General features: G+C 44.2%; 1 protein-coding gene across 1 annotated transcript in view; it reads left to right on the top strand.

Annotated features, from left to right (window-relative positions):
* The window catches only part of ACSL1 (acyl-CoA synthetase long chain family member 1), a 69,795-nt gene that overhangs the window by 10,052 nt on the left and 40,910 nt on the right, over positions 1–18,833 (top strand). The window contains exon 2 of the mRNA XM_068531895.1: positions 10,156–10,382. Coding sequence (XP_068387996.1) covers positions 10,188–10,382 — 195 coding nt within the window. The 5' untranslated portion in view covers positions 10,156–10,187. The remainder of the gene's footprint in view (positions 1–10,155; positions 10,383–18,833) is intronic.

Below are 18,833 nucleotides of genomic sequence, written 5' to 3'. Positions count from 1 at the left end.
GTGCCATTCTCTGTGACACGCAGGCCCCCAGACGTAATCAGGACCCTCCCTGTGCCCAGATCAGCTGAAACAACATGCCTGTCAGACCCGCTGATGAGCGGGAAGCCTCGCCTGCAGGAGCCTCTTCTGTCTTGGTTCTCGCAGAAGCCTGGGGTCTGCCTAACAAACAGCCGCCTGGTCTCCAGCCGCTGAAGCAGAGCCGGCTGACTGTGGGTCTGCTCTGTCCAGGGCTGTTCCCTTCTCTGGCTCTTCCTGGGAAACGTCCCTGCCCCGTCATGACTCATATCTAGATACCACTTAACAGTAGTGTATCGCTGTTTGAAGACCAGTGGAAAACATCTTCCTTCTCTTAGGAATTTTTTTCTGAATGGAAACATTTCCTCTTAAATCCATGGCACTAAAATTTCACCCTGACGGAGAGGCTTTTAGGTGACCTGCATATCTTCACCAGGCAGGGCGTGACTATAATTATCGTTTTCCCAAGTGGATGTACCTGGCAGGCCTCTGTATCTGTGTTGAAGAGAGAAGGGAGGAGAGCTGTGTGCTTGGTGGTTTTTTTCTCTCTGGGGAATGCTGGGCAGGTCCTGCTTCGAGCATTCCTTGCATCCCAGATGGCCACCCACCCATCCACGCTCTCGGCCTTTCTAAGGGCTCCTCACGCCAACCCGCCATTGTGTTCCAGCCCCTGGGCAGTTTCTCTGGTTGGGAGGATTTGCTTTCCTTTCAGAGATAAAACTCACTTACAGAAGTTGGTGGCCAGCCCTGGGGTCAGGCTCTGGACTCAGCCCTTCCTCTGGCATTGGCTGTTCTATTTAAGAAAGGGGTTTGCTCTCTTGTCTTCCTCATGGGCAGGCTTGATTTGTTGTAAACTAACCCGCAATCACATGTCTGAATGGATTTCTACAAAGGACAAGTGAGGACCCTTGCCCTTAGATGACCTTGGGGGTGACATCATACCTAAGTGAGACAGTTTGAGAAATAGGCAATGGGAAGATGGGAAAGTGGATGTTCTGAGGTAGCCTCTCAGTCAGTGGCTTGCCATCCTGTCTGCTGGTTTGTTTCTTTCCCCTTCAGTTCCCCTGGAAGGTGCTGCTTCCTCCCAGCTCACTGCCTCATAGCAGCAGCGAGGGTGCCGAGGGAAGATGCTGAAGTTTGGAAATGGCCTGAATACCCCCTTTCTCTTTGGAGAATCACAGCTCTGTGTACACATCTTGTGGAGGCTTGCAGTAGAGAACTGGGCAGAATCACAGAGGGTCGTTCATGACTCAGGAAATGTTTAGGAAGCACCTGTTCTGGGCAGGGCACCATGCTAAGCACTGAGGGCGTCTTGAGACAGTTGGGCCAGGGCTCCGGCCCATGAGGAGGGGAGCATCTCCCCAGGGGAAGCGTACACTCACCATAAGCGCAAAACAGGAGGCGCTAAGGACCACACGAGGGCTACAACTAAAGCATTCCTGGAGTTCAGAGGAAGGACTCCCCGCTTCTGACTGAGTGGGTCCTGTAAGAATTTATTCGGGAAAGCAGCCTCTGGCCTATTTGGGTAGGATTTGGACATCTTTTTTTTTTGGCTGCGTTGGGTCTTCACTGCTGTGCGCCGGCTCTGTCTAGCTGCAGCGAGCGGGGGGACACTCTCCGCTGCAGTGCGCAGGCCTCTCATTGTGGTGGCCTCTCCTGCTGCAGAGCACAGGCTCTAGGCGCGCGGGTCCCAGTGGTTGTGGCTCGCAGGCTCAGTAGTTGTGGCTCGCGGGCTCTAGAGCACAGGCTCAGTAGTTGTGGCGCACGGGCCCAGCTGCTCCACGGCATGTGGGATCTTCCCGGACCAGGGCTCGAACCCGCGTCCCCTGCGCTGGCAGGTGGACACTCAGCCACTGTGCCACCAGGGAAGCCCTGGACATCTTAAAGCAGGACCAGGGAGGAGAGCTGTAGGTGAGGGGGACTGCGGAGCGGGTTTGGAGGCACGGGGACCTTCTGCTGGGCTTTGGGGGGTTCGTGAGGTGCAGCAAGGGCAGGGGTGCCGAGGAGGAACGGAGGTGGCGTGCGCTGTGACACCTGCCTCCGTGGCGGCCCCAAGGCTGGGGTCGGCAGGGGAGCCCGGAGGAGCACGGGGAGAGGAGGGATCGCCCTTCCACTCGCCCCGGGACGAGGGCCTACAGATGCCTCAGAGCCGCCTCCGCACTTCACGGCCCCACCACCATTCTCCAGACTCAAAAACTCACCCTCCAATTCCTTCTCTTTTTTCCATTTATACCCACTTAGTTACCGAATCCTGGTACGTATTTTTTTTAAGTGATTAAATTTTTTAAAATTCTGGTAAAATATGAGTAACATAAAATTTACCATTTTAACCATCGTTAAGTGTGCAGTTCCGTGGCATTAAGTGTGAAATTCCGTGGCGTTAAGTACATTCCCAGTGTTGTATAACCATAACCACACTCTAGTCCAGAATTTCTCATCATCCGAAGCAGGAACTGTACTGTGAAGCAGTAACCCCCACCGTGTGTCTTTTTCTGTCTCTATGAATTCGCCTATTTTAGGCCCCTGGTATAAGCAGAATCGTATGTTATGTGTCCTTTTGTGTCTGGCTTCTCTCACTTGGCATAACGTTTTCAAGGTTCACCCATGTCATGGCGTGTATCAGAATTTCCGTCTTTTGTAAAGGCTGAAGAATATTCCATCGTGTGCATGCACCGCATTCTGTTTATCTCTTCACCTGTGGGTGGACATTGGGGGTCACATCCCAGCTTTTTAAAGCCCCATGTGTCCTCGCTTTTTGTCATCCTCTGCGTTGTGTCCCACCTTTGTGTAGATTTGAATCACTGTGTGCCTGGGTCCCAGCACTTGCCTCTTAAGGTCCAGTGGCCTTGCCCTCAGCCCAGGCTCTAGTCCTGTTCTTGTGCGGAGCTGGGCAGGGACTTGAACTTCCCCGCACGGTTTCCTGGTCTTTGCATTGACAGTAGCAGCTCCGTGCAGTGAGGACTGTTACTACACGTGTTCTCACGGTGACTGCTCAGCACCGGCCTGACGCGTGCTACGTGCTTAGCTCACAGTGGCCTCACAGACATCGTAACCGCACGCTGATTTCCCCGCACGTCTTCCTTCCCACCTCCTGTGCAGCTTACCCTGTCCTGCGTTCCGGATTAACTTGCTCCAAATCCTTGAGCTGAGGTGGGGGAGCTGCTTCTCATGCCCGGAGCCTGAAGTTACGCTCATTTGCTTAGGCCACGCTCACCTCCTGCGTCCACACACAGCTCCCCCGAGACGGTGTGATGGCGTCCACAGTTTCTTTTGCACTTACTGGCACCTCGTTATTCTCTATTTTGTGTCTGTGTTGTTGTTATGCAGTTTACTTCCAAGCCTCATGAATGGCGTCTGCAAGTTTTCGAAGTTTGTACCCCCAAGTGGATATTAAATCATGTACATGCCCAATAGAAGGTGAGGTTTTCCCAAACCCTCTTTCAGTCCTCACGTTAGAGTCTTACCAAGCCTTTCACGCTACGGAGTGCGCTCTCTCGGGCACTTTATTTTGAACAACATCAGTAGAAGGGGCACCCTGTCTTTTTTTTCGTTTATTCATTTTATTTATTTATTTTTGGCTGCGTTGGGTTTTCGTTGCTGCGCGCGGGCTTTCTCTAGTTGCGGTGAGCGGGGGCCACTCTTCATTGCAGTGCGCGGGCTTCTCACTGCGTTGGCTTCTCTTGTTGCGGAGCACGGGCTCTAGGCGCGTGGCTTTCAGTAGCTGTGGCTCACGGACTCTAGAGCGCAGGCTCAGTAGTTGTGGCTCATGGGCTTAGTTGCTCCACAGCATGTGGGATCTTCCCGGACCAGGACTCGAATCCGTGTCCCCTGCATTGGCAGGCGGATTCTTAACCACTGTGCCACCAGGGAAGCCCGGGCACCCTGTCTTGAAGCCACCCCTGCCAATCCGAATCTTGGGTTCTTTTAAAAGTCTAAGGCAAAGAAATTGAATGCTGGCTGGGTAATTACTTCTGGGTAATTACTTTTGGACTTTACAAAGGCAAGCGTTGGATATTATTATAAAAACCTTTTAAACATCAGTTTAGAAAGCAGCGAAGTATGTGGTTTAGTTATATGAATATGGACCCATAGGACAGATTTTTTTTAAACTGTCCTAACATTATACAGATGTGTTCCTGTGACTTGGGAGAATTTTTTCAGTGGTAGCTGCAGATGGGAGTTCAAAAAATGCTTCCACTTAACCAGCTTAAATGGAAGAGAAAAATGTGAAGATATGCCACAGAAAACTGTTAATCCTCAAAATGTGGCTTCGGAGATTCTCAAGACCCTGTTGGAAGAAGCATGTTCAGAGACTTTGAATAAAATATTAATGAAATGTGAATAGAAAACCAGTAAATATTTCTAAAGTAATGTATATTGTTGTGTGACTTAAATATATGTATAGCTTGGTGAATACAGAGACTGTAATAAGCAGGCATTTGACCAGTTTCATCTGATCCCTAAAAGTTTATCTGTTCCAGTTGGGCACATTATATTTGGAATGTCTTTATTTTGGGATGTAGGTGGTAGTGGTGGCTGGTGGCCAGTGTGAACGGGTGAGGCCTGGCCCTAATCTTACTGGTAAAAATCAGTCTAGCCCTATACTTGCCTGTGAAAGCTTTGTGTCCCACTCTTGGACAGCTTTAAGGAGATGGGCAGGGAGTGGTTGAGTATAGAATTACTCAGCTTGCCTTGACTGTTTCAATAAAACAGTTTTCTAAAAACAAAGCATCTCCGCTCCCTTTCTCCTTTTAAAATCTTCTTGGAAATTGAATTGGGGATCCACACAGAGAATCACTTTAATGAAAATTAAGCGGGGTTAAGGTTTACTATGCTTCCTTGGGGAGGAAAGCCCCAAGGCAGCGGGTGGGGATAATTCCCTGTGGAACTACTTGCTCCTGTGCCTGGGATCCCTGAGTGACCCAAGTGGCCCTTCTCCTTCTCATGCTCAGGATGAGGAGATGGTCCAGGGGCAGCGACCATGGTCAGGAATTCCCCCGTGGGATGAGGTTGGAACAGCAGACCTGGGCACCTCTGTGGAGCTTCTATGGCTCCCACTCTCTACAGAGAGCCTGACTGCCCTTTCCGTTCCAGAGGGGATGGTTTAAGCAAATCTAGCTTTAGGTACTTTGCCAGCCAGGGTTAAGGAGCAAGAATCCACCGGGTTTGGAGAGGCCTGTTGAAAGAACAGCAGACGGTCTGGCTGCTGCCCTCTTGTTGCTCTCGAGGCCGAGCTCTGCCCAGCTAGTGCCGGACAAAGAGGGCGCTTTCAGGCCTCTGTAAACAGCCTATTGTGCAGGGGAGGAGGTGTACAAGGAATGGCAGCATCTTGCCAGCTTGGCTTGCTGCTTTAAGGCGAGATGTCAGGACTTACTTCTTCATTTGCTGCTGCTGCTGGGGCAAGGGTGCTATTTATGTGGGTTTGTTTGAGGGCTGCATTCCTGGAGAAATAGTCCATCAAACCGCTGTTATTCAGCTGGATGAAAAGCTTGAGGAACTTTAGAAGGAGAGAAACATCCAGCTCACCCATTTGGGGGATTTATAAATGACATGAAGACAATAAAATGCTAATGTAAGTATCCGTTTGCAGAATCGCAGGAGCTGTGCGTGTGTGTGTGTGTGTGTGTGTGTGTGTGTGTGTGTCCATAGAGAATGATGCCCTTGTGAGTCACCTCTGGCCCTGAGCCACTTTTTTCCTGGTGCAAACAGAGTGGTAAGAGGTGACCCTTTGTGTACAGTGGGCCTTGAACCCACATGCTCCCAGGCCAAGGTAAAGGGGTGAATGCTAGCGGTTCTGTAGGACATGGAGAGTGAGATGGATTTCAGATGCCGAGCTCTCCTAATACTGTGGCGTGTGAGTGCTGGAGGGACCTGTAGAGGCCGCCTGCTCTCATGGTTCCTAACCTGGGGTGTGGGCTGCTGGGGGCTTGTGAGCCCCAGGTGCAGACAAGTACGTGCATGTTCTTAGTGGAGAGATTCAGCGGCCCAGCAGAGGGTAAGAATTGTTCCTGTAGAGGAAAAAGCATGAGTTTAGTTAGGTTGGCGTCCCGGTCTTGGGAGATAGCTTCTGGAAGCCTTGTAAGTGTCCAGCCTCCGTTTCCTCATCAGATTTTATATTTTGATGTTTAAATAAGACACACGATGTGAAAGCCTTTCCAAAACACAAAATTGATGCTAATTGTATCATTTAGCTCTTCTTTCCGAAGTTTGGGCAGTTGGGTGCCAGGATTTCTGTTTTCTGACGGTCATGCAGTCCAGTTTCTATTCCCCTGCCCGTACATCTATTTCTACCCAGGTCTATTTAAAGGTGTCCTCTGCTCTGGTTCTTTGCAGTGAGCTTGTGCCAGGTTTCCCCCACCATTGGAACGCTCCCTGTCATCCTGTGGTTTTAGACTCCAGCTTTATAGGAATTACGAAAGACTCAACTGAGCGAGCTCACTTTCTGTAGGTGTGAGAGTAGCTATAGGGAAGGAGGAGCTGCCTGCCAGTAGCCTTGTGTGTGCAACAAATACTGGCCGCTTAAGCCGGCTTAAAAGCCGACTGAATCATGTTCTTAGCAAACAGCACCATGATTATATGCCTGGGCTATAAAAAACTTCCTGAGATGATGTGGAGATTAAGAATTAGGAAAAAGATTCCAACTAGAGCACTATTGGAACAAGAATAAAATCTGGGTTTTAACCGCTTGTTGGCAAGTACATGAGTCTTGATACTTCTTAGAGACCTGCTGGGACTGTCTTAAGACGTGGCGTTTGTGTTCACCTGGAGCATTTAAAGGCTATTTATTGTGGCTAATTTTCTTTGAATGTAGGTCTGCCTCCATTTCTAAATAGCCCAAGTGCCGTTTCCTTAATAGCAGTTAAATAGAAGGGAAAAGATTTATAATACTCCCCATTCACGTTTAAGAGTTCTCCCTTACGTGGATCTACATGAGGTATTGCCTTCGTTCTTCATTGTGTGGACTATAGTTTTCCCATGTATAGCGTTAACCGATTTGTTCAGCAAAGTTGATTTGCAGCTTGTTACCCGGCTGCCAGCTAAAAGGCATGAATTAAACTGCTATAGCTTGTCATCATAACCCACTAAAGATAAGAATTTAGCTGGATTTAAATCCTTAGTGTTACAGATTAGTACCTAATGAAATGTTCTTGCATGGGTGCTATTGAATCAGCACTTTTCTGTGTTTTTTTTTTTTAAGTTTTCTTTCCTAAACTTATTTCTAGAAATAGACTTATTTTTTTCTTAGTATAATGCCACTGAATCAGCAATTTTTGGGGTTTGTTCTTTTTTTTTTTAAAGTTTTCTTTCCTAGACTTATTTCTAGAAATAGACATTTCTTTCTTAGTATAATGCCATCTACTTGTAGCTTGGCTATTGCTGATGCTTAATATAATCTAAAAAAATTAATCACTTGTTTATGACTGTGTTTGTTTATGGGGGGATGATTTAATACTCTCACACAGGGATGTGAGTCTGTTGAACAACTCCTGTAAATTTGCACCATCTAGGTTTTACGGAAATGACTTCAGGGACTTTGGGGAGAGAGGAGGCAAGGGCAGGCATGTGTGTAATAAATAGGGTGGGTACCTCCCATTCAGACTCGAAGTGCTGTGAGGTGATGAAGACAGCCAGAGTGATTGGAGGGAAAGGCAGGTGTGCACATTATATGCATAAGGTTTCTATGCATCCGTGGAGTTGCAATACCGTGTATGAAATCTGACCAGTCGGGGCCAGTAAGAGCTGGACTTGATTTGTCTGCTTATGCTCGAGGTCTCGGTGTAAACGTCCCCTCCTCAGAGGGGTCTTAACGGTGCTAAGACTTACTCCACCTTGCAGACAGATACTGCTTGTTTATCTCCCCCACTAGCTGGTTAGCCCGTTGAGAGCCCAGACCGGGTCATCTGGCACTGTCTTCCCAGCTCCTAGCCCACACAAGATGCTCAGAATTGTTGAATGGCTGGGATAGTTCAGTTCGAGTTATGAATTCATCTAGAAGAAACCTGCTGTCAGTGTACTGATAATCAGTTACTTTCTTGAGCTGTCTTATGTCCGTTTGACATGACCACCCAACATCTGATCGTTCATTTCAGTGGTTTTAAAAAAAATATGCCCATTGTCTCTCCTTATTGGGCTGCTGAGCAGAAAGAAAACAGTGTCTGTCTTCAGAACTGGCACCGGCATTGACACTCACTGATCCTGTCCCTGCCCAGTGGGGTGACTGCTCCCAGCTTCTCATTGGCCTATCCTCCACTGTCTGTTCTCTTGGGAAGTCAAGTATGGATTTTGTCTGCTAGTTACCTTTAGCCCAGTGGGCAGCAGCACAGGACCAGGCATGTGACGGATGCCCTGAGAGAACTTGGCAGGCTGGGTAAGCGCCGGGTGAGCACGTCCATCCCCTACTCCGCCCCTACCCCGCTGCCTAGTCTGTTTCTGCAGTGGTGTGTCACCCAGCAGCCAGCTGTTGGTGGCACAGATGGTGAGTGGTTTTGTAACTGCTGGTGCTTTCTCTGCAGAGTTATGACCTGAAGAAATGCACTTACCTGCTCCTTCTCTGTTGTCATGTTAAAGCTCGAAATTTTCTGTGTGTCTGTGTGTGTGTATGTATGCCTACACAGGGCTATTGTAGCACAAGATTGCATTACATTGCCTCCTAGAGTATTGATGGCCAGTGAAAGCTCCTGATATTCTGCAGCTCTGTAAAAATATATATACGATGATATAGATTTAAATTTGAAGAGGATTTCTATATTTGGGGGAAAAAAAACGATTTTCAGTCTTGGGACCTAGCTATTTAAAAAACATATAATAAGGAGCTCAAAAATACCATCTGAATTAATGATAAAGGTTAACACTTGTCGCATTGCCGGGCAGTTTTTGAGAAAAGTCTTTCAGATCGTTTACTAGGATTTCCTTCCCTGTACTGCCAAACATACTTTAGAGCAGTTATTCATCAATAATTTTCTAATTAGAATTATTCTTATTTGTTCTCTGTACTGCACATTTATTTTTACATTGAGATATATATATATTAATTGTTTATAATATTCAATTTGAGGCTTTAATATATATATGGGGTTGTTCATCTGATTTTCTTTGGTGTGTTTTGGCTTCTTAATTTTGTATGTAAACTCCCTGTAGTTGTGTCGTCTTTTATTACCTCCGTCTCTTACTGTTCTCCATGCAGGACTAATCACAGAATGTCGGTAGAGGAAATAATAATAATGCCCAACATGGATTGAACACATTGTGGTGCCTCACACCATCCTGAGCTCTTTATGTGACCCATTTAGTCCTTATAAAAGCCCTATGAGATAGGTGCTGTTTTTGTGGATGAGGAAACTGAGGCACAGAAAGGGCAAGTGATTTGTCCCCAGTCATACAGCTGATGAGCTGGGGAGGCGGGATTTGGCTCTAGAATCTGGGATCTTAAATACTATTTTATACTTTCTCTCAAATACTATGCTATAATCTCCCTAGATATTTGCTAGATAAATATCTCTAGATATTTATGCACACCCTTTTATTATTTATTTTAGCTATAATAGCTTGAGGAATATAAATGACACTGTTTTGTCAGAATAGCCAACTCCAGTTTTCCGTGCGCTTATATGGCTGCTTTTGTGGTACAAAGAGCGTGGGGAAGGTGAGGGGCTCACTCAAAACCCAGCTTGGTCTCTTTCACCAGCTGGTGAGCTTGTGCTGAGCTTTGTCAGAAGAAAGGGAAACTGATGGCCTTTGGGTGGTTGGGGCTAGTTTCTGCCTCTCTGTTCTTCTCCCCATCAGCTGTGATAATGAGAGTTGAGTGTATTTGATTAGGTGGAAGAGAACAAGAGAGAGAATATAAGGCAAGAAAATGGTAACTTATGCCCCTTGTGGGAACATTTTATGGCAGGAATTCTGAGTGACTAAATCTTTTTAATGTGGTCAACAAAAACTTTACACACGATGATAGAAGTAAAACGAATTCCTAAACTGTTTTTAGAAAAGTGAGATTTGACAGCCAAGAAAAGACCTGGACCGTCAGCCTGTGGCTTTAGTGCCCCCGATCGGTCAGCCAGCGTCGAGCTGATGGTCGGCCCGGGGAGTCTAGAGCAGCATTGCGCCGCCCTGGAATGAACGTGACGTTTTTCTCTCCGGCAGATATCGGCGTAGTGTGCCACCAACCCAGGACGATGCAAGCCCACGAGCTGTCCCAGTACTTTCGGATGCCAGAGATGGTTGACTTCCGGCAGTACGTGCGCACACTTCCAACCAACACACTCATGGGCTTCGGTGCGTTCGCGGCGCTCACCACCTTCTGGTACGCCACGCGGCCGCGGGCCCTGAAGCCACCGTGCGACCTGGCCATGCAGTCGGTGCAGGTGGCGGTAAGTGGAGCCTGGCCGCCCCCGGACCTCTGCCTCTCTCTCCGCAGGTTCCAGGCCCCATCGAAGGCGGCGTCGAGCAAGATCATAATCACAAGCAAATATTGGTCGGGCACTTTGTGAACTGAAATGTGCTCCCCAAACAGAATTTCAGCAGTGATGAGAAGAGGAGGGCAAAAAATAGGACAGAGGGACACAGGCAGTGACGCTGCTTGGGTGTCTGGCCACGTCACACGGAGCAGAGGCTCGTCCCATAATCTCATGGGGCTTCTGCCCTGCGCTGGGCTCTGAGCTGTGCCCGGAGGATCCTGAGAGGGGAAAGGACAGGCACAGGGTCCCTGCCCTCAGCGGAGAAGAGGGTTGTCAATTGTTAGAGAAAGAAGGATTTCACCTGTGGTTGTCTGATACCTGGAACACATTGCACAGGGGTTAAAAAGGACTCAGGGATTTCTTTTTTTTTTTTTTTTTTTTGGCTGCATACTCATTAATTGCTTCTTTATATCAGATTTTTTTTAAGTTGAGTTTTTAGAACAGTTTTAGATTTACAGAAAAATTACAGAATTGCCATAAACCCCACGTCTATTTCTGCTATTATTAACATCTAACATTAGTATGGTACATCTGTTTTTTGTTTTTGTTTTTTTTTAAGCTTTTTTTTTAATTCTTGAATTTTATTTTATTTTTTTATACAACAGCTTCTTATTAGTTATCTATTTTATACATATTAGTGTATACATGTCAATCCCAACCTCCCAATTCATCCCACCAGCACACCCCCGCCGCTTTCCCCCCTTGGTGTCCATACGTTTGTTCTCTACATCTGTGTCTCTGTTTCTGCCTTGCAAACAGGTCCATCTGTACTATTTTTCTAGATTCCACATATATGCATTAATATATGATACTTGTTTTTCTCTTTCTGAGTTACTTCACTCTATATGACAGTCTCTAGATCCATCCATGTCTCTACAAATGACCCAATTTCATTCCTTTTTATAGCTGAGTAATATTCCATTGTATATATGTACCACATCTTCTTTATCCATTCGTCTGTTGATGGGCATCTAGGTTGCTTCCATGACCTGGCTATTGTAAATAGTGCTGCAGTGAACATTGGGGTGCATGTGTTTTTTTGAATTATGGTTTTCTCTGGGTATATGCCCAGTAGTGGGATTGCTGGGTCATATGATAATTCTATTTTTAGTTTTATAAGGAACCTCCATAGCGGCTGTACCAATTTACATTCCCACAAACAGTGCAAGAGGGTTCCCTTTTCTCTACACCCTCTCCAGCATTTGTTGTCTGTAGATTTTCTGATGATGCCCATTCAAACTGGTGTGAGGTGATACCTCATTGTAGTTTTGATTTGCATTCCTCTAATAATTAGTGATGTTGAGCAGCTTTTCATGTGCCTCTTGGCCATCTGTATGTCTTCTTTGGAGAAATGTCTATTTAGGTCTTCTGCCCGTTTTTGGATTGGGTTGTTTGTTTTTTAATATTGAGCTGGGTGAGCTGTTTATATATTTTGGAGATTAATCCTTTGTCCGTTGATTCATTTGCAAATATTTCTCCCATTCTGAGGGTTGTCTTTTCGACTTGTTTATGGTTTCCTTTGCTGTGCAAAAGCTTTTAAATTTCATTAGGTCCCATTTGTTTATATTTGTTTTTACTTCCATTACTCTAGGAGGTGGGTCAAAAAAGATCTTGCTGTGATTTATGTCAAAGAGTGTTCTTCCTGTTTTCACCTAAGAGTTTTATACTGTCCAGTCTTACATTTAGGTCTGGAATCCATTTTGAGTTAATTTTTGTGTATGGTGTTAGGGAGTGTTCTAATTTCATTCTTTTACATGTACCTGTCCAGTTTTCCCGGCCCCACTTATTGAAGAAGCTGTCTTTTCTTCATTGTATATCCTTGGCTCCTTTGTCATAGATTAGTTGACCGTAGGTGCTTGGGTTTATCTCTGGGTTTTCTATCCTGCTCCATTGAGCTATATTTCTGTTTTTGTGCCATTATCATATTGTCTTGATTACTGTAGCTATGTAGTATAGTCTGAAGTCAGGGAGTCTGATTCCTCTAGCTCTGTTTTTTTCCCTCAAGATTGCTTTGGCTATGCAGGGTCTTTTTGTCTCCATACAAATTTTAAGATTTTTTGTTCTAGTTCTGTAAAAAGTGCCATTGTTAATTTGATAGGGATTGCGTTGAATCTGTAGATTGCTTTGGGTAGTATAGTCATTTTCACAATATTGATTCTTCCAGTCCAGGAACATGGTATATCTCTCCATCTGTTTTTGTCATCTTTGATTTCTTTCATCAGTGTCTTATAGTTTTCTGAGTACAGGACTTTTACCTCCTTAGGTAAACCTTAGGTAGGTTTATTCCTGGGTATTTTATTCTTTTTGTTGCAATGGTGAATGGGATTGTTTCCTTAACTTCTCTTTCTGATCTTTTGTTGTTAGTGTATAGGAATGCAAGAGGTTTCTGTGCGTTAATTTTGTATCCTGCAACTTTACCAAATTCATTGATTAGCTCTAGTAGTTTTCTGGTGGCCGCTTAAGGATTCTCTATGTATAGTATCATGTCATCTGCAAACAGTGTCAGTTTTACTTCTTCTTTTCCAATTTGTACACCTTTTATTTCTTTTTCTTCTCTGATTGCTGTGGCTAGGACTTACAAAACTATATTGAATAATAGTTGTGAGAGTGGACATCCTTGTCTTGTTCCTGATCTTAGAGGAAATGCTTTCAGTTTTTCACCATTGAGAATGATATTTGCTGTGGGTTTGTCATATATGGCCTTTATTATGTTGAGGTAGGTTCCCTCTATGCCCACTTTCTGGAGAGTTTTTATCATAAATGGGTGTTGAGTTTTGTCAAAAGCCTTTTCTGCGTCTATTGAGATGATCATATGGTTTTCATTCTTCAATTTGTTAACATCACATTGATTGACTTGCATATATTGAAGAATCCTTGCATCCCTGGGATAAATCCCACTTGATCATGGTGTATGATCCTTTTAATGTGTTGTTGGATTCTGTTTACTAGTATTTTGTTTAGCATTTTTGCATCTATATTCATCAGTGATATTGGTCTGTAATTTTCTTTTTTTGTAGTATCTTCCTCTGGTTTTGGTATCAGGGTGATGGTGGCATCATAGAATGAGTTTGGGAGTGTTCCTTCCTCTGCAATTTTTCGGAAGAGTTTGAGAAGGATAGATGTTAACTCTTCTTTAAATGTTTGATAGAATTCGCCTGTGAGGCCATCTGGTCCTGGGCTTTTGTTTGTTGGACAACTTTTCATCACAGTTTCAATTTCAGTGCTTGTGCTTGGTCTGTTTTTATTTTCTATTTCTTCCTGGTTCAGTCTCGGAAGGTTGTGCTTTTCTAAGAATTTGTCCATTTCTTCCAGGTTGTCCATTTTATTGGCATAGAGTTGCTTGTAGTAGTCTCTTAGGATGCTTTGTATTTCTGCGGTGTCTGTTGCAACTTCTCCTTTTTCATTTCTAATTTTATTGATTTGAGTCCTCTCCCTCTTTTTCTTGATGAGTCTGGCTAATGGTTTATCAATTTTGTTTATCTTCTCAAAGAACCAGCTTTTAGTTTTATTGATCTTTGCTATTGTTTTCTTTGTTTCTATTTCATTTATTTCTGCTCTGATCTTTATGATTTCTTTCCATCTACTAACTTTGGGTTTGTTTGTTCTTCTTTCTCTAGTTCCTTAGGTGTAAGATTAGATTGTTTATTTGAGGTTTTTCTTCTTTCTTGAGGTAGGATTGTATTGCTATAAACTTGCCTCTTAGAACTGCTTTTGTTGCATCCCACAGGTTTTGGATGGTCGTGTTTTCATTGTCATTTGTCTCTAGGTATTTTATGATTTCCTCTTTGATTTCTTCAGTGATCTCTTGGTTATTTAGTAATGTACTGTTTAACCTCCATGTGTTCGTGTTTTTTACGTTTTTCTCCCTGTAATTTACTTCTAATCTCAGTGTTGTGGTCGGAAAAGATGCTGATATGATTTCAATTTTCTTAAATTTACTGAGGCTTGATTTGTGACCCAAGATGTGATCTATCCTGGAGAATGTTCTGTGTGAACTTGGGAAGAAAGTGTAATCTGCTGTTTAAAGATGGAATGTCGCATAAATATCAATTAAATCTATCTGGTCTGTAGTGTCATTTAAAGCTTTCGTTTCCTTATTAATTTTCTGTCTGGATGATCTGTCCATTTGTGTAAGTGAGGTGTTAAAATCCCCCACTGTTGTTGTGTTACTGTCGATTTCCTCTTTTATAGCTGTTAGCATTTGCCTTATGTGTTGAGGTGCTCCTATGTTGGGTGCATATATATTTATAATTGTTATTATATCTTCTTCTTGGGTTGATCCCTTGATCATTATGTAGTGTCCTTCCTTGTCTCTTGTAACATCCTTTATTTTAGAGTCTATTGTATCTGATATGAGTATTGCTACTACAGCTTTCTTTTGATTTCCATTTGCATGGAATATCTTTTTACATCCCCTCACTTTCAGTCTGTATGTGTCCCTAGGTCTGAAGTGGGTCTCTTGTAGACAGCATATATATGGGTCTTGTTTTTGTATCCATTCAGCGAGCCTGTGTCTTTTGGTTGGAGCATTTAATCCATTCACGTTTAAGGTAATTATCGATATGTATGTTCCTATGACCATTTTCTTAATTGTTTTGGGTTTGTTTTTGTAGGTCCTTTTCTTCTCTTGTGTTTCCCACTTAGAGAAGTTCCTTTAGCATTTGTTGTAGAGCTGGTTTGGTGGTGCTGAATTCTCTTAGTTTTTGCTTGTCTGTAAAGCTTTTGATTTCTCCATCGATCTGAATGAGACCCTTGCCGGGTAATCTTGGTTATAGGTTCTTCCCTTTCATCACTTTAAATATATTGTGCCACTCCCTTCTGGCTTGTAGAATTTCTGCTGAGAAAGCAGCTGTTAACCTTATGGGAGTTCCTTTGTATGTTATTTGTCATTTTTCCCTTGTTGCTTTTAGTAATTTTTCTTTGTCTTTAATTTTTGTCAGTTTGATTACTATGTGTCTTGGCGTGTTTCTCCTTGGGTTTATCCTGTATGGGACTTGCTGTGCTTCCTGGACTTGGGTGGCTATTTTCCCTCCCATGTTAGGGAAGTGTTCGACTATAATCTCTGCAAATATTTTCTCTGGTCCTTTCTCTCTCTCTCTCTTCTCCTTCTGGGACCCCTATAATTCAAATGTTGTTGCATTTAATGTTGTCCCAGAGGTCTCTTAGGCTGTCTTCATTTCTTTTCATTCTTTTTTCTTTATTCTGTTCCGCAGCAGTGAATTCCACCATTCTGTCTTCCAGGTGACTTATCTGTTCTTCTGCCTCAGTTATTCTGCTATTGATTCCTTCTAGTGTAGTTTTCATTTCAGTTATTGTATTGTTCATCTCTGTTTGTTTGTTCTTTAATTCTTCTGGGTCTTTGTTAAACATTTCTTGCATCTTCTCGATCTTTGCCTCCATTCTTTTTCCGAGGTCCTGGATCATCTTCACTATCATTATTCTGAATTTTTTTTCTGGAAGGTTGTCTATCTCCACTTCATTTAGTTGTTTTTCTGGGGTTTTATCTTGTTCCTTCATCTGGTACATAGCCCTCTTCCTTTTCATCTTGTCTATCTTTCTGTGAATGTGGTTTTTGTCCACAGGCTGCAGGATTGTAGTTCTTCTTGCTTCTGCTGTCTGCCCTCTGGTGGATGAGGCTATCTAAGGGGCTTCTGCAAGCTTCCTGATGGGAGGGACTGGTGGTGGGTAGAGGTGGGTGCTGCTCTGGTGGGCAGAGCTCAGTAAAACTTTAATCTGCTTGCCTAGTGATGGGTGGGGCTGAGTTCCCTCCCTGTTAGTTGTTTGGCCTGAGGAAACCCAGCACTGGAGCCTGCAGTGTCCTTGTCCCCGTGGTGAGCCACAGCCACCCCCTGCCTCTGCAGGAGACTCTCCAACACTAGCAGGTAGGTCTGGTTCAGTCTACTATGGGGTCACTGCTCCTTCCCCCTGGGTCCTGATGTGCACACTACTTTGTGTGTGCCCTCCGAGAGTAGAGTCTCTGTTTCCCCCAGTCCTGTCGAAGTCCTGCAATCAAATCCCACTAGCTTTCAAAGTCTGATTCTCTGGGAATTCCTCCTCCTGTTGCCGGACCCGCAGGTTGGGAAGCCTGACGTGGGGCTCAGAGCCTTCACTCCAGTGGGTGGACTTCTGTGATATAATTGTTCTGCAGTTTGTGAGTCACCCACCCAGTGGTTATGGGATTTGATTTTATTGTGATTGCACCCCTCCTACCGTCTCACTGGGGCTTCTCGTTTGTCTTTGGATGTGGGGTATCTTTTTTGGTGAGTTCCAGTGTCTTCCTGTTGATGATTGTTCAGCAGTTAGTTGTGATTCTGGTGCCTCTCACAAGAGGGAGTTGGGATTTGGGGACTTATAATAGGATGAGGCCAGACTGGGAGCCTGCAGGGTTAATGTGGCCACAGAATTTAGGATGGGCGTGAAGAATCAAGGACATTCAAGAGGTGTGTAAGGTAGAGTTGGGTGCCGTGGTTGTGTTTAACTTGGGCAAACAAAAGGTCAGGCTCTCATCGCTCTAAAAACCAAGCAGAGAGTGATGTTCCGTAATTAGGGCTTGCTGGGTGGGATGATAGGGACGTCCAAAGAGAGATCCTCAGTGCTCCTGCTCTGCCTTCCTTCCCTCGCACATCTCTTTTTAAGGTTAATAGAAAAGATGAAGTAGCCAGGTGTTCACTGGTGCTTTGACTCTTCACCTCCTCTCTGTAGTTTCCTGCTTTCCCCTACCCAGGTCAGAATTCATTTTCAGGATTTATGACTCGCAAAAGAAAAGTAATGGGAAACAGAGAATCGCCTCATTTACTTTTAGATGTAGCAGTGAATGGTCGCCCCCCACCCCCTCCCTGCCCTCCTCTGACCCGGACTGCTGGTCTCAAGCAGGAGAGTGTGTCCTTCCAAATGAAGCCCTGGCCTAATTAATACCTTTTTGGTATTTATAAGGTTTCAGTTTTTGTTTCATTTCAGACAATTTCTTGGCTTCATTAATGTGGAACTCTTAAAATATATAAAAAGATATGTCAGTGTAATTCATGCCAAAATGTAAAAATAGAATGAACTACTGCTGAGGAAAGCTGGCTTTGTATTTTATTTCTAGTTAGAAGGTAAACTTAGTATTTCACAACAGCTAGTCATATACCAAGTGTAAATAGAATTTAATTTTTTCTAATATGTGTGAAGTTTTTGGCATCCCTTCTCTTCTGGCAGAGGACTTGGTGTCTCACCGTAGCATTGCCATCACTCTGAAAAGAGTACTTGGCCAGTATAGATTTAAGATATTTTTAATTAAGCAGTAACTGTAAAAAATAAAAAATAAAAAGCCAAATTCTTATTCTATGAGAAATTGGAGAGGCACTTACAATGTGGTTTTTAAGTTCCAGTTTAGCATAAAGTCATTGAGCCTTATTAAAATAATCATACATGTTCTCTGTAGAACAATTTAAAACTACAGATAACCAGAAAGAAAATTAAAATCTCTAATTCCATTACCTGGTGTATGGGCTTCCTGATTTTTCTCCTTGTTTATAGGAATAGATTTAGCTCTGATTTTCAGAATTTGCAGGTCTTAGGAAGAGATACAAAATTTGCTTTGCATATCTAAAAAAGAACTTAAAATATTGAATTTGGGATTACGATACTTAGTAATATAGATGCTTTTATATAGCTAGCATCGTCATATGGACTTCCATGGCAGAAAGAGTAACTTAATTCATTAAGTATTAATCAGGAGCCTGTCTGGCTGGCACTGTTGAAGGGGCTGATCAGCCGAATAAAGTATTGTTGCTTTGTTCCTACTTTGAAGCCAAGTAAGCACCATTTGCCCATCGCCACCTTCACACCCCCCTCCCATTTTGCATAGGCAGTTTTTTCACCCTCCTCTTCCCGTAAACTTTACATGCCTATGAGAATGAGAGGAATCTGCCCTTTGCGTTTGGCTGCATCTCATCACTACCCACACGGGCTGCTTCCCAGTCACACTTTTCTTTTAAAGCAGCAGCACAGAGGGGACTTCCCTGGCAGTCCAGTGGTTAGGACTCCACAATTCCAGTGCAGGGAGCGTGGGTTCCATCCCTGGTCACGGCACTAAGATCCTGCATGCCGCACAGTGTGGCCAAAAAAAAAAAAAAAAAAAGGAAGAAAATAAATAAATAAAGCAGCAGCACAGAGGTTCTGGATAAGTTAAAGCTTCTGAAATTTCCTTTTACAAATCAGGGTAATAAAGAGGCTGTTAGCACCCGTGCAGGAAAGGTGATGCAGACACACGCTATAGAATAGGGCAGAGAAACTGGAGTTGGCAACAGAATCCCAAAAGTGTCTCATAAATGTTTGAGCCTGGTTCGATCAGGACCCTATTTAGAGAGCCGTTTCCCTCTG

The sequence above is a fragment of the Eschrichtius robustus genome, chromosome 21, assembly GCF_028021215.1.
Source record: "Eschrichtius robustus isolate mEscRob2 chromosome 21, mEscRob2.pri, whole genome shotgun sequence".
NCBI lineage: Eukaryota > Metazoa > Chordata > Mammalia > Artiodactyla > Eschrichtiidae > Eschrichtius > Eschrichtius robustus.
Note: the sequence above shows the minus strand (reverse complement) of the source record. Positions and strands in the feature narration are given on the sequence as shown.